The 14,772-nt window shown below is 40.8% G+C and overlaps 1 protein-coding gene across 1 annotated transcript; it reads left to right on the forward strand.

Annotated features, from left to right (window-relative positions):
* The first annotated feature begins 9,409 nt into the window (after positions 1-9,409).
* TMEM18 (transmembrane protein 18) lies at positions 9,410-14,127 on the forward strand. The gene is made up of 5 exons (XM_075049220.1): positions 9,410-9,495; positions 9,752-9,872; positions 12,219-12,273; positions 13,336-13,429; positions 13,523-14,127. The coding sequence occupies exons 1-5, from the start codon at positions 9,448-9,450 to the stop codon at positions 13,610-13,612; spliced, it is 408 nt and encodes a 135-aa protein (XP_074905321.1). The 5' UTR covers positions 9,410-9,447; the 3' UTR covers positions 13,613-14,127.
* The last annotated feature ends 645 nt before the right edge of the window (positions 14,128-14,772 follow it).

Genomic DNA, 14,772 nt, shown 5'->3' on the forward strand with positions numbered 1-14,772 from the left:
TTCTTCTTTTCTGTTCTATTAAACCGTTCTTATCTCAACCCTCGAGTTTTCCTTCTTTTCCCGATTTTCTCCCCCATCCCACTGGGTGGGGGGGGAGTGAGTGAGCGGCTGCGTGGTGTTTAGTCGCTGGCTGGGGTTAAACCACGACACGAGGCTACTGCACTACTCAACCTGCAGTCTCTGGGGAATGGAAGAGACCAGAGGACCCTGGAGAGATATTCCAATGCTTTGGAAAAAAGAGATTAACCACCCTCCCCAATGAGAACTTCCTAATACCCTGAAGTCTCAGCAGAGGAATTTCTGAAACAGAAGAGATTTGGTAATGTTAGAGCTCTGACTTTGACTCAATATAGTACTGGTGTGAGATGGTTAATTCCTGTGGTTCATGACTTCTGGAAGATTGCCTATCTATTGCTAGTGGTGAAAGCCTAGACCTAATCTTTAAGGAAAAGGTCTCTGCCCGCATCTTTCCCCTACCAACAGCTAATGACACAATGAAGCCATGTTTCCACATAGCTGCAGTAGTTTGACTTAAGGGAGAGGTGGAAAGGAAGGCAGAGCAGCTATTTTTGTATGATCATACATTTAATTTGTTTTCATTAGGACTACAGTGAATCAGTTTCTCTTCCTGGCCTTATGTGACTGTGTGTTACCCATACTCATGTAAATGCAGCATCTGCCAATGCATTAGGAGAGTCTGTTCTGAAACCATAGACAGACAGTGCTGTTAAGCAGGGTAAAATTTAATCCCACTCCAGAGAAAACAGCAGTAACAAGGAAAGGATGCTACAAGGAAGACTGCAAAAGAGTGAACATTGAAGGTGCTGTTCTACATACTGCTGTGTGGGGGGTCAAACACACAGAGAAGCATTATCCTTTAATTGATAATGCAGGCTCTGGAATAGATTTGTGGTGCCCCAGGTGTTACCATATTTTGTCATTTTCCTTCCTCTGCTGTGTTTCTTTCTTATTTTCTATTTTCCAGTATGCCATCAAAAGGCACTGCAGGGGATATTTTTTTTTTTAAACAAATGGCTACTACCTTACTTTCTGGCAGTACTGGTTATGGTACAAGCAGGGCATGAAAGGACTGGACACAGAAACTAAAAATGGGAGGAGGGAGGTGGAGGAGAGGATCTCCGGTTGCACAATACTTTCCCAGGAAGGAAGGGCAGGATGTAGTGACAGGGCAGATACATATTTCTTGATGAATTCCTCTATTTCAACAGAACATGAGCTTTTCCATCTAAACCCTGCAGCTCTCAATTTGAAATTGGCTACCTTTTGCAACCTACAGCACTTCAACGTGTCCTATGTACAACCACTCCTGTGATAATGTTTCTTTGCCAATGGCAATTTTAAAAACAGATTCTTTTTGTGTCCAAATATCACACAATCCTGCAACTGCAAACATTAGGTCTGCAACTAAGAATTCTACAATTAGGTCTACAACTCTTTGGTCTCCAGCTCTAAAAATTAATCTTTGCCCCAAAAGCTCTAAGCAGTCTGCTTCTTGCATTCATCATTGACTTGAATTGTCTGTGCAACTTGACCTTTCCCACAGGTTTTCTAGGGATCCTGTGTGTTAGATTCCTAAACATTTTTGCTGATTTGACTTTCATACAATTCCCTTTCCAGTGCCTCAAAGCTTCCATCCACAGATTTATTCCTTGTACAAGGAGGATGGTTAAGGTTTGAGAGGAACTTCAAATCTCTGTCCCTACCACAGGCACCTACAAAGTTTAATGTGCAAGTTTCCTTTTCTTTGCTGTAGGATCTCTTGTGCAGGACATCTGATAAGGATGTGTATCTCAGCTCAGTTGGGAAATCCTCAAAACTCAAACTCTCTGATGATTTCACTGAAATTTCCAACACAGAAATGTCATATAAAATCCATGTATGGAACAGTATCTAAAACCTCTGTCGCGATCTTCCCAACAGTGGACTTGTGGGCACTGGCGTGCTATTATGGGAGACAACCTTGTATTAAAATACATATACTATCACATTGCCTGTGAAGAGTGATGTGTGAACAAGTCAAAACATCATCACCACAGCAACACCCCCAGCCAATCAGGAATAGACCATCAAAGCCTAGAGACATACCCCACCAATCATGAGGGAACGACACTGTGGAACAACCCATGAATCTGTAAAACCTCAAAGTGCAAAAAAGCTGGAGGAGGATTAACTGCTTCTCAACCCTCCTGATGCAAGATGTAGTGGAGCTCCCACACCTGTGCCAGAAAATTGCAACATGTGAATACTTTCAGGTCATATGCTTTTAGCACACAGATAGTAAGAATAGGCCAATAGGTACTAACTCAGTATTGTCATGTGTTAAATGTACAAACGTTTATAGCTTTGCAATTATTGCCATATTTGAAAGTACCTTATATAAGTGCTTATAACATGTGTGTCTTGATTTCTATTTCCAGAGATCATATCTTAGCTAATGTGCTCAGATGGTGGGAGCCATTTGGCCAAACTATACCATCAGAGCCATGGACTCTTAAGGATCGCAACAGACAAACACCAGAAAGTGATGACCATGCACACCTTCAGGATCAATAGGTGGATATACCGGCTTTCTAGCTCTTAGCTGTCTTTGTTGCTGAATTAACCTTTTTTCTTCCCTTCACTCTTGATTCATTAGAGGAAGATGATCAGTAAGACGCAGCAGGAGCCCCAAAGTACAAGACTTATATCAAGTGTTCAGTCTCACAGATGAAAAGGCTGAGATCTCTCAGAACAATGATAAGTTCAGAAAAATGTCTCTTCCAGTTGCTGATCCTGCTCCTGCCACTCCCTGTTCCAAGCAGCCTGTACATTAAGAATGAGGGGCAGGAGGGGCTAGGATGTGCCTTAAGGGCATGCCCTTAAGCAGGAAATACGATGCTGACATCAAGTTCTGGAATGAGATCAGATACATGATTGTATGTGATCAGCCCTGCACATCCTAAATATTTCTATTCTTGCCCTTTTCCTGCAATTGCTGTGTTGCAACTTAAATGCACTGTATTATGTGCCAGGTGCAATGCAGTCACACATCAAAGAAATGTAAAGGTACTTAATTTCCATACAATCCTGTGGAATGACACAAGGTGGTACTTCTGAGCTGAAAAACAATCAATGCAGCAATTCTGAGAGAAAAAAGCTTCAGAGGGAGTCAAAGAGAAAGTAAAGTCTATAATTAAGCACAGGATCTAAGACTGTCAGGACTACTTTTTGCTTCCAACTACATTTGGCCTCTTCCACCCTGACTGGACAAAGACCCCAACAGAAGTAAAAAATGGTTGTTTTGCCAGAACACAGCAGGGCTTTGAAAGAATTCCGAGGAGATCTTTGGTGGGATTAGTGGAATAATTTAATAGGTGGTCATGTTAGTAGGTAGAGAACAAAAAGATATTTGCATCTTAGACTGCCTGCATGGTCTGGGAATAGTGGAGGAAGAAAAGTAAGCCTGAAGAAGCCTGAAGCTATTCTGCACTGAAGAAAAAGCCGCGACAGAAAGTAGATGAAACAGATGAAGTTAAGGGAATAAGATTCTGAAAAAATATACAAAAACATTCATTTCACTTCCAGGCTAAAGCAATACTGTTTAGTGAACACAACTAAGCAGTTGATTTTTCTCATTTAAATTGTGGAATCATGGACTCAGAATAATTCAGGTTGGAAGGGACCTTAGGAGGTCATGCCAACCTCCTGCTCAAAGCAAGGTCCGCTATGAGGCCAGACCAGGTTGCTCAGGGCTTTATCCAACTGGGTCCTGAAAACCTCCACAAACAGACATTCCACAACCTCTTTGGATACCTTTTCCATTGTTTGATTGTCCTCATGGGGAAAAGCTTTTCCTTATATCCAGCCCAAACTTCTAGTTTCAATTTACGCGCACTGCATCTCATTCTCCCACCACACCACCAGAAGAGCCTGGCTCCATCTTTTTTATGAGCTACTCATAAACACTGGCAGGTTGCTGTTAGGTTTCCCCTGGAGCCACCTCTTCTCCAGACAAAATAAGCCCAGTTCCTTCAGCCCTGCCCAGGACGAATGCTTCAACTCCCTGAACATTTTGATGGCTCTCTGCTGAACTTTTTCCTCTTATCATTATCGTCCTTGTATTTGAGGTATCCAAAGCTAGATGCAGATGTGGTCTAATGAATGCTGAATCCCTTAATCTCCTGGGTATGCTGTTAATACAGCCCAGGAGATTGTTGGCACTGCTTGCTGCCAGGGCACACTGCTGGTTTATGTTCAGCTTTTTGCTACCCAGGCTCCCCAGGTCGTGCTCAGCAGTGCTGCTCCCCATCCAGTCAGCCCCTGTCTGTATCACTGGGAAATCAAAATTACAGAGCAATGTAGGTCAGACCTCTGGAGGCCATCCAGTCCAACTCTCTTTCTCAAAAGCAGGGCTAACCTCAAGGTTAGATGAAGTAGTATCCATCAACTAAACCTGAAACCCACAAATGACGTACACAAAACAATCCACAGCAAGTTTTAAATTCTATTTCTAAAGAAATATTTAAAACAATATTATTATTATCATCATCATCATCATCAAGTACATCATAACCAATAAAAGCTGGTACTATAAAAAGATAAAGAGGCTAGAGCAGCTGCAAAATAATGGAAGCACTCAAAAATAACTACTCGATAATGGCAAGGACAGGGAAATGAAGGATTTTAGTGAAACGTGTATTAGAATGAATACCAGACACAGGTTCACTTCAGTTGCATTGGGAAGCAAATGCAAATTTAAGACAGCTTTTGAGCACAACCATGAAAATAAGGAAAATCTTCAGGACAGATAAAAATGACAGCCTGGAAGTGACCACAGCAACAATGATCATCCAGACTCCTCTCCTAGGTTCAGTCTATTTTCATACTGAAACTGCTCATGCCTCTCAAAGCTCTGAAAAGACTATCCAAGACAGTCAGTGCAACAGACTGCTCTACTCCAGCAGGAGCAGGCTGGAAGACAGGCAGAAGACAGAGAGATGAGCAGCCCCTGTACCCACAGCAGAACTCAGCAGTGGGATCTTTGCAAAGCACAGAAATTGGGTATACATGTCACTAACCCCCATATGTGCCCACCTCGTATCTGTGCCTTGACTGAGGCTCTGGTGAGGGGCTGCCCCATTCACTAGCTTGCTCATCTTCTTACAGCTTTTCCTCTCCCTAATGGAGACACCAAAGATACCCATTAATCCTTCCTTTTGTCCCCCAAGCTACCTGCCATGTGCCCTTGGGAGAATCTCAGCTCTGCTCACATACTTGGGGTGGCAGACGGCAGGGTCCAGTGCACTGCCAGACACATGTTCATGATTACATTATGTCCTGGTTTCAGCTGTGATAGAGTTAACTGTCTTCCTAGTAACTGGAAAACATCCGTGTTATCAACATTCTTCTCATACTGAACTCAAAACATAGCACTATACCAACTACTAGGAAGACAATTTACTCTGTCCCAGCTGAAACCAGGACACATTAGCAGACAAAGGAAGAGATGGGAAGTGGGGAATGCAGAAAGGGGAGAGGACAGCCTCGAAAAAGCAAGGGGAAAATCAAAGGGCAGCTCTGGTACCATCCCTTTGCAACCTTAGTTCCCTCTCAGTGAGAAAACCAGTGTATCCTCACCGGGGTTCTGCACATCTTTTGCTGTGGATGACTCAGATCATGCCCTCAGAACCAAGCATCCCATGGCTGGCAGGAGAAGCAGCAGGAAGCAGCAGTTCACCCACCCTGCCTGGTAAAGGCAGCCACCCACCACTCTGACTGCAGTGTCAAACAGAAGAATGGCAAAAAAAAGTGAAAGCGTCCCAACCCTGTCACTGAGTGTAACCTGTATAAAACCACCCACTCACACAAAGATCGTCACTACATCTGCACAGATCCAGCTGATGAGATGAATCTCACATGAACTAGTGAATAAAAAGTTATGTAGACTTTGCTATATTACTGTTATTTGAGTTAACTGTTTGGAACTGTAATGGGACAGGGATGCCCAGGTACTTTGCTTGTTTGCCAAGGTTACAGCTGCTGAGGTTGATGAACTTCTGCACCTGCTGGCTTGATCTGTTCATAACTCATTGAAAGCAGTCATCTGGTAAGGCTGTGGTCACACTTTCTGATTGCGAGTAACAATCCACATGTCAAACCAAGGAACAATGGGCCAACACATCTGTATGGAGCAGTCAACAACTCAGGTGCTCTTGAAAACACTATATTGTAAGAACTCCTGGTTCTGCATTCAGAGATCTCTGCCTGGAGATCAAGCGCAGGGAAAGAAAACCCCAAGCCTCACCGTCTCCCAAGAAGACCCTCAAAGACGGGGTGGCTGTAGATCAACATGCCTGTTATTGACAAGGACAGCAGAATAACCACAGGCTGTGATCCAACAATCCTGACATGTAACCTCTGATCCCTCATCAGAGGATGCATCTGTTGTCACACTGACCTACCTCATCACACTAAGACATTGATAGCTATTTATATTGTGCATTTTGTACGTTTTCATTCACATTTAAAGACAAGAAAGTTCCTCACATTTCCCCAAGATACTGCCTGTTTAAATTGAGACTGTTGTAAATTGTTCCACCCACAAAAGCTTGAAAAGCTTAGATAGCTCAAGACAACCCCATCCCTTGTAAACAAAATCCAGTTTACAATGGAACATGCCCTGCAAAAATAGAACATTTAATATATCAAATGCAAAGAATAAAATGGTGTAGGACATGGTTTGCTCAGCACAAGGACAGCAGAAATTTATACTTAATTTCTCAAAGGTATTTTAAATATGGATCTTACATTGCAAAGCACTTTAGCTTCTTAAGGCAGAAACTAAAAATGCATTATCACAAAAGCAAATCTATATCTTAGGACCTTAATGAAACAAGACCATCAAAAATTATCTAAATATCTGCTAATTCATTGACTCATCAAATAAAATACATGAAGCATTTCCCATTCTTTTCCTTTCTTGTGGAGAATCAGAGCTGCATTTCCCTCAGCACCAAGCACAAAAGGCACTTCCAAGTGGTCTCTAGCACAGCACCCTAAGATCTGCTAGCAAACATCTAGGGCTACCACTAAAAACATAATTTAGCATTTAAATTTGGGATTCCCTATCATAAATAGTCTTTTTTTACCACCCAGCTTGTTTTTTCAGCCACCTAAACTTAAGACAAACGTCTGATTTTAGATCCTTCCCTGTGTAAAGTAAATGAAGATTTTCTGTTTTCAAAAGGGAAAAAAAATTCTTTTACCAATCTACTTTTTTTTTGATCTTTGATCCAATCTACTTGGATAGTACTGTAGTGCGGAAGGAAATTACAGAGGAATCTGAATCTTACCACAGAAAACTGAGACTGAGTTTTAGAAACTACTTAAATTACTTAACAGTATCAAGAAGAGAAATGCTTATATATTGTCATTGGTATGGTATATTTCAGGTTATTAGAGTATTTTTAAAATTTGGATCTAAATGTAGCATATTGGCTCTGCGAAGAAGCTTTAAAAGGACAAATACACAGGGTTTTCCCTATGAAAGAGCAATGCATCTGTTACCTTTTAACTATCTTCTGTTTGACATTTCATTCTCCACTAAAAATAAATGAAAGATAACTGATACCACACAAAAGATCTGGTAATACTCATGTATCTGCTACCACCTGCTGACAAACAGCATTATTGACTTTATCCTAGTCAATCTTAAAGAAGCAACTCCTATTTCCTTATAAGAAAGTTTCTACTGCTGCTGCAGTGGCTGACAGTAAAAGCCACATGAATTTTTTAATACAGTATGTTGTAGCCATAATAAGCCAGTAATTTCCTATCCACCCAGCTTGTCTGCATCACAGATTCACCACTGACCAGCATATTCCGCTCATAAAGCAGCTGCTGTATCCTTCATTCACTGAAGCCCTTCAGCTACTGCAGATGGTTACTGGAGTCAATACTGAGCAATTACAAGAAACTGATTCCTCATTTACAAAAATTCAAAACCATTTGTTTTGTTACATTGGCCACAAGACTTTCCAAATGACAAGACAGTTTCTTCCTGTCTTATTTCCCAATCTACAATGTGAAATCGAAACATCATTTTTCCCCTAGTCTTAAAACTAAGAGCAGAACAGTAGTAGAAATGCCCACCTTTGCATCACCTTACTTAATTTTACAATGCTTTAAGTAAAAGCCTCGATTGGCCTTCAGATATTGTTGTTGTTGAGAAAAAGACTACCAAAACCCTAAAGCAAAACAGAGAAACACATCCTCAGTTTCAGGTATCTCACACTAAATTGCCTAAGTGTGACAGTGAAAAGAGACTAGTTCACAGCGATGACCTGTATTTGGCTATATGGTAGACTAAATGAAAAAAAGTATTTATTTCTAAGATATACATACACTTCCAAACATTTTGAAAAAAAGCCAAAGCTTCATGTCTGATAAGCCGAAGTGTCAGAAAATATAATTTCATGAAAGCAGAATGGGGAGCTCTATATGACAGTGTGGTTTCTTTGACAAAACTAACCCTAGTAAGATTTGTGAAGTCTCCTGGCTTAGTAGATAGGAATCTGAGTTTGAAATGTCTCTGTAAGTGATGCGTCTGTAAGAGTGGTCAGTTCTTCCAGACTTATATGCATTCAGCAAAAGGACTTATAGAGGTCTTATTCACTTTGCATTGTACAGTAATTAATGTTGTTTGTTTGTTTTTTAATTTGGAAAAAAATATAATATTTTTCACTTAAGTTCCCGCCTGGGGTGCTCAACTGGTTTTTTTTTTGTCAGAAATTTCCAGTTGGGCTTAAAACTCCCCTTTTCCTGCACTTCCAACCCTACAGCAGCTGAAGCCAGCCACTGAGTGTTGCTGAGAGACCACAAAGCCCACACCAGTGCTGGGCCACCCATCCAAAGTGCCCCGAACACCCTGACACCAGCCTGACTCCACCAGGCAGATCGTGACAAAAACCCCTCTCCCGCTAGCTTCCTAACTTCAGTGTTGAATGCTTAAAACAAAACCAGAGCTTCTTGCCCCTTTCCTGAAAAGCCAGGGTTATTTTTGAGGAACACAACTTCAGTCACAGAACCACGAGAGACGGTTCTGACTCGGCGCCAGCCTCAGGAGAGGCAGCCACTGGGGTGTGGAGAGCTTCCTCTGCCCGTCCTCCCACACGTGGGACCAGCCACCACCCTTTCCCGCTCCGAAGGGATGAGGGCAGCGCTGGAAGTGCCAGCCGTGCCAGACAAACAGCCCCTTCCCCCTCCACCGGCCCAGCGGCAGAGACGAAGCTCCCCCTCCCGCCCAACGCCTCCGGGCTGCCGCCGCGGGGCAGGGAACGGGTGGCGGCCCAAGTCTCGCGAGAAGCCGCCCGCCGGCGGGAGGCTTCTCGCGAGACTTCGGCTGCCGCCAGCAGCGGCGCTGCCGCCGCCGCTGCCGCCGCCGCCGCCATGGAGCAGCCGTTGAGCGGCCCGCCGGGGCTGTCCGCCGTCCTGGCGGTATGGAGGGAGCCGGGGCCGGGCTGGCTGCTCGCCCGGGGAGAGGGGAGGAGGCACCGGGCCCCCTGTGGGCGGGGGAAGCCCGCGCTGGGGTGCTCGCCGGTTCCCCAGCTTGGCACGGGGAGGGCTGCTGAGCGCGGTTCGTGACTGAAAGCGGTTGTCGTTTCGGGGCGGGAGAAGGAAGGGTGCTCGCTCTAGCTGCCTAGCGACGCTCCTTCTCCTGCCAGGGCCTAATCTGCTTTCGTTTTGTCCCTAGAGGACGGACTGGTCCGAGCCCTGGCTGGTGGGGCTGGCGGTTTTCCACGTCCTCTGCTTCCTCCTAACGTGCATCTCCTTCCAGCACTACCGGGTGCAAATAGGGCACTTCCTCTGCATGGGTGAGTAGTGCGTTCCTCTTCCGTGAGCTGGCCCTCGGGTGGCAGAGGGCGTGTGCGTGGCTTAGGCTGCTAGTACTGTCAAATAACTTCTTTTGGTCTCTTAATGATAACCCTTTTCTTCGTGTACTTGCACAGCGCACGGGTTTACACTTTGCAGCAGATAAAGTGCATGCAAATGAGTATTTTTCTTGTAGTAATGCGTGTGTCTATACATGATAAACCGTTATAGAAGCTGCTATGACCTATAAATATGTATTTAGTTCGTTTGCAAGACTGTATGAAGTAGTGATTTAAAACTCTGGCCTTAGTAGGGATCCGGGATAAGTAAGGTTTCTGCATGGTAAATGCTGTGTGTATCACAGCTTCCCAAGAAATTGTTGCTGTGCTGGAGAAGTGGGAAAGAAATTGGCTGAAAGCCAGCAGTCGCTTTCTACTCTGCCTTATTCTAATGCTGCAGTTCAGCAAGTATGGTCAGCTTTCAACTGGATTTGCTTCTGGAGCAGGTTCACCATATGCTCCGCTGACAGCTGTGATAATGGCACGAGGAAGAGCAAGGCTGGTTTGGTACATTGCAGTAACAGCTTGTGTTATCTCAGGGTTTATCAGACTTCAGCCAGAGAATCCACAGTGGCCTTGCCTAGCCAAAGCTGTGTCTTTATGGCTGACTGGCTGAAGATCTAGCAGCTTGGCAGAGGGTATTTGGTTTAATTAAGATGGCATGGATTTGGGTTAGATCCACGTATTATGAGCAGTACCTTGGTTCTAGCCATGCTTTGGATTTTCTGGTGAGTTGGTTTTTTTTACACAGTACCTCGGTTCTGTCATGCTTGCAGGGTAGTGGAGGAGGAATGAGCAATTGAAAGAGATTCACAGGCAAAAAGCCACGTGAAGACTACGTTGACTTTTTAAAATACCATTTAGCGAACTAGTCAAGTTGGGAGAGGCATTATAGCTTCCTCAAAACTGCAAATAACTTAGCTAAAGCTAAGGTTTTAATAACATTAAGTACTCCCCAAAAGGAATCTAGAAACCTTAGTAATTTCTGTACATCCACTTGTAACTGCAGAGTTTAAAATGATCTACAGAGGACATAATAACAATGTCCTGTTAATGACACATTGAGCCTGGAAGTTTCCTATAAGAATACAAGCTTTTCTTTCTTAAATTTAATATTAGACATTCAGAATTTCTAATGACATGCTGTTTACTTTAGACTCTTTATCTAAAGTATTCCTAATCTTACTAACACTAGTTTGAATGCCTGTGGTCTAACTGCATTGGAAAATGCAGTGGAACTGATCATTGCTGGCTTTTTAAGCCAGCTATGATGTAAACTTGCTGTTAACAAGAAGAGTGCATAAAAATATCTATACTGAGTCCAAGCTTTGTACCTGAAAAACTGAACCACTTTTAATATGTCTGCAGTATAAATAATTTTGTATCGCAGATAGTCAGAAATAACTGAGGAAATTATGAAATTATGGCATTGGTTTACCTTGGCAGCTGAGCAGCTGTAGGTATGTTTATACTGTGCAGTACCAAGCAGAGATAATCCAGATGATGCAAAACAAGATAACACTTCTTCATATCACAGGGCTAGTTAATTAATTGCCTTGTGCAGGTCATCTTTAGCCACTGAATCTGTTTTTCTTGCTTTGTTTCTTGTGGAAAATGTTACAAGGACAAACTTAAATTCTGTAGTTGTATTGCTTTTCTGTTAAACATGTGATTGCACTGAATTTTCTTACTGTCTTGATGGCTTCGTATCGCGTGTAATTGTTGAGTAAGAATATGCTAGTTTTCACCTGACTGCAGTGGACTACTCTGCCATACACCAATTAAAACAAAGTTTGTATTTCACCAAAATGCTTATATATAATTAGTACCCTAACTTCAGATAGTAACGTTAAATATAGCACTATGATACCATAACATCTAAAATGATAACTTAATTCCATACCAGTTTGGGGGAGTGCTGACATTTCCTTTTACAGACATAACTTAGAAGCAGTCACCAAGAAGATTGTTGGAAAAAATACTGTTTTGTTTTTTTTTTTTTTAATTATTATTCATTTGTATGTAAGATCAGAGGAGTAAGATTTTATGTTTGTTTGTCTGTAATATAGTGGGTATGTTCTGTGATCACTTTATACTTCTTGGTAACTATATGGGACATTTAAATCAGAACTGGGTTTGTGCCATTAAATATTAAACGTGTAATTTGATCTTCTGAGGATCAAGGAATTACAGTGTCTGGTATGTATCCACTTTAGTACACGTGGCAGAACTGATGGCAGTTTATTTTTAAAGAAGTATTGAATCTGATATTTTTCTTTTGTTGTACAGTGGGCTTAGTGTACTGCGCTGAATATATAAATGAATTAGCAGCCATGAATTGGAGGTAAACGTCTTCACTTTCATTTTTGCATTTAAATGAATGTTGTTCTAAAAATATTCCTTTTTTCGTATCATTCCCAGAAAACATTGTTAGTCAGTCATCATCAGTAGAATGTGATGGCAGAGGGTCTGTTGCATTGATTAATGTAAAACTTTTGAACAAAACCATACAGTATACCATAGTTATCACTTAGCTTATAAGAAAAGATCATTTTTAATAGCTAGCATGTACTTATTATACTCCTTAAAATCTGTGTTTATATGGATGGTTGTAAACTAACTAGTCAGAGAGCTAAGAGAAAAGCAGAGTGCAATGATTAAGGGGAAAAGGATGCGAGCTTTGATTTTTTTTTTTTGTTTGTTTCTGTTGAGTTTTCTTTCTAGCTATTCATGTTTTAATAAGCTGAAGTTAAGCACCACTTCTCAAAAATATCACTACTATTTTATATACTTATTTAAATGCATAAAAAGCATCAACATTTGTCTATTTTACTAAGCCTGTGTACCAGAATTAAACTGATGGCTTATTTTCATAAGCACTGAACTAACTTTACCCTGGTGTAACTGGAAATCAAGTGTTTAACACTACTTTGTGCAGGCATCTAATTGTAAGTCTTTGTTTCACTTCAGGCATACACGACCTAAATTACAGCTTTGCTACCTTTATTATTTCTGTTATCTTTTCTAATATGACTAAGCAAAATACCTGAGAAAGTAATTTTTGACACTTCAGGATAAGCATGATTTCTGATGCACAAATATATATATACTATTGTAGTCACATTAGTAAGTTACTTAATCTATAGTTGTTTTCTTTAGGTTTTGCACAGTAAAACTTTAACGAAAAGAAAGGCTGGTATTGTAATAAATATTCGTAACTGATGAGATACTGACTTTGTCTTCGTTCTGACTTAATACAGTAGAATGCTGGCCTATGCTTGGGGATCCCAAGGAGTAGGATAATCTGTACAATGTCCATGTTGAATATTTAGTGTGAAAGTAATGTTATCTGAACTACACTGAATAAAGCTTCCTCTTTTATTTTTCTTTATTTTATTTCTTTCAGGCTGTTTTCTAAATACCAATACTTTGATTCAAGAGGAATGTTTATTTCACTTGTATTTTCAGCACCACTGCTGGTGAATACTGTTATAATTGTGGTATGTATGTGTTCATTTATATGGATGCTTTCATTAAATTGATAAGTAAATGTATGTGGATTAGTTAAATTTAATAATTTACTTACTTTTCAGGTCACCTGGGTTTACAGAACTTTGAATGTAATGACTGAACTGAAGACACTACAGCAGAGAATTAAAGCAGAGAAAGAGAAAAAGAATTGAAAGCGCCTAACACTATTTTTTTTTTTTTTAATTGTAATAATACTTGTCCAGGTCATTCTGTATGTTTATCCAGAAACAGCAGTGTTTTTCTGTCTGATGTCAAGAGGACTTTGCAACCTGTGGCTGCGGACAATGAGGTGAAAGCAGGTACAATACATTTGAATTGGCTGCGAAACTGAGAAACAGGTCTTTGTGCCCTTCTATGAAAGATAGTTTTCCACCATGACCAAGACTATTAGTGTTGGTGAGACACAGTCTTCGAGGCTGTTTCCATTTGCCTGTGTATTTTTTAACTATGTTGTAACTGTGCGTTTATCAAATATCCAGGCTTTTGCTGCTTAAGCCAATTGGAGCAGTGTTGTGAATTCCAGTAAATGAGGGATTGTATTCAGAATACCTCAGGAATCCATGCTTCTATGAAGCATTTCACTTCTTTATAAATCAAGTTTCATACTTCTGATGTGTATCATGTGCCAGTAGCATTTTATAAATAAAATTGTCTACTGTATCTTAAATGGAGTTAATTTATATTAATTTTTTGATTGGATGGATTTTTTCTTTCTTTTTTCTTATAAAAATTCCCAGTTTGGTAAAATCTTGTGCTTAATTCATATAAGTAATTCAAAACGATCTCTGTGGGTTTTTTCAATTTACATTTCATGATTTTAATGCCACTAGATAAATATCTCTTCTGAAAACTGGATGAAATTTTGATAGTTTTTGCTTATTTGTAGAACAGAAAAGGAGAGAAACTTCTATGTTCTATGCAATTTTGTTCCTTTTTTTTTTTATGCTTTACCTTTTTTTTAATAAAAAACTGAAAATGAAAAGTTAACTCTGGTAAAAATGAAGACGACTTCAGTTTTGCTCAGAGTAACCTGTTTTTATTGGATTAAGGAAATGGGGGGGGGGTGAACACAATGGAACAGTGTCCATACGTATTTAGTAAAAGTTGTATCTGGAAGCAGTTAAACCTTTATGTGGAGACCTAAACTTCTGTCTAAAATAGATGTCATTTAAGACATAGGAAAGATCTACAAAATTGAACTTAGACTAATGTGAAGAACAGTTGGGTACAAAAACACAGAACACTAGTAAGTTTTTAGGCTAAGTATTTGTGAAATTAATTTTAAATACTTGAATAGTCTTCACAACCATGG

The sequence above is a fragment of the Buteo buteo genome, chromosome 17 (assembly GCF_964188355.1).
Source record: "Buteo buteo chromosome 17, bButBut1.hap1.1, whole genome shotgun sequence".
NCBI classification, from domain to species: domain Eukaryota; kingdom Metazoa; phylum Chordata; class Aves; order Accipitriformes; family Accipitridae; genus Buteo; species Buteo buteo.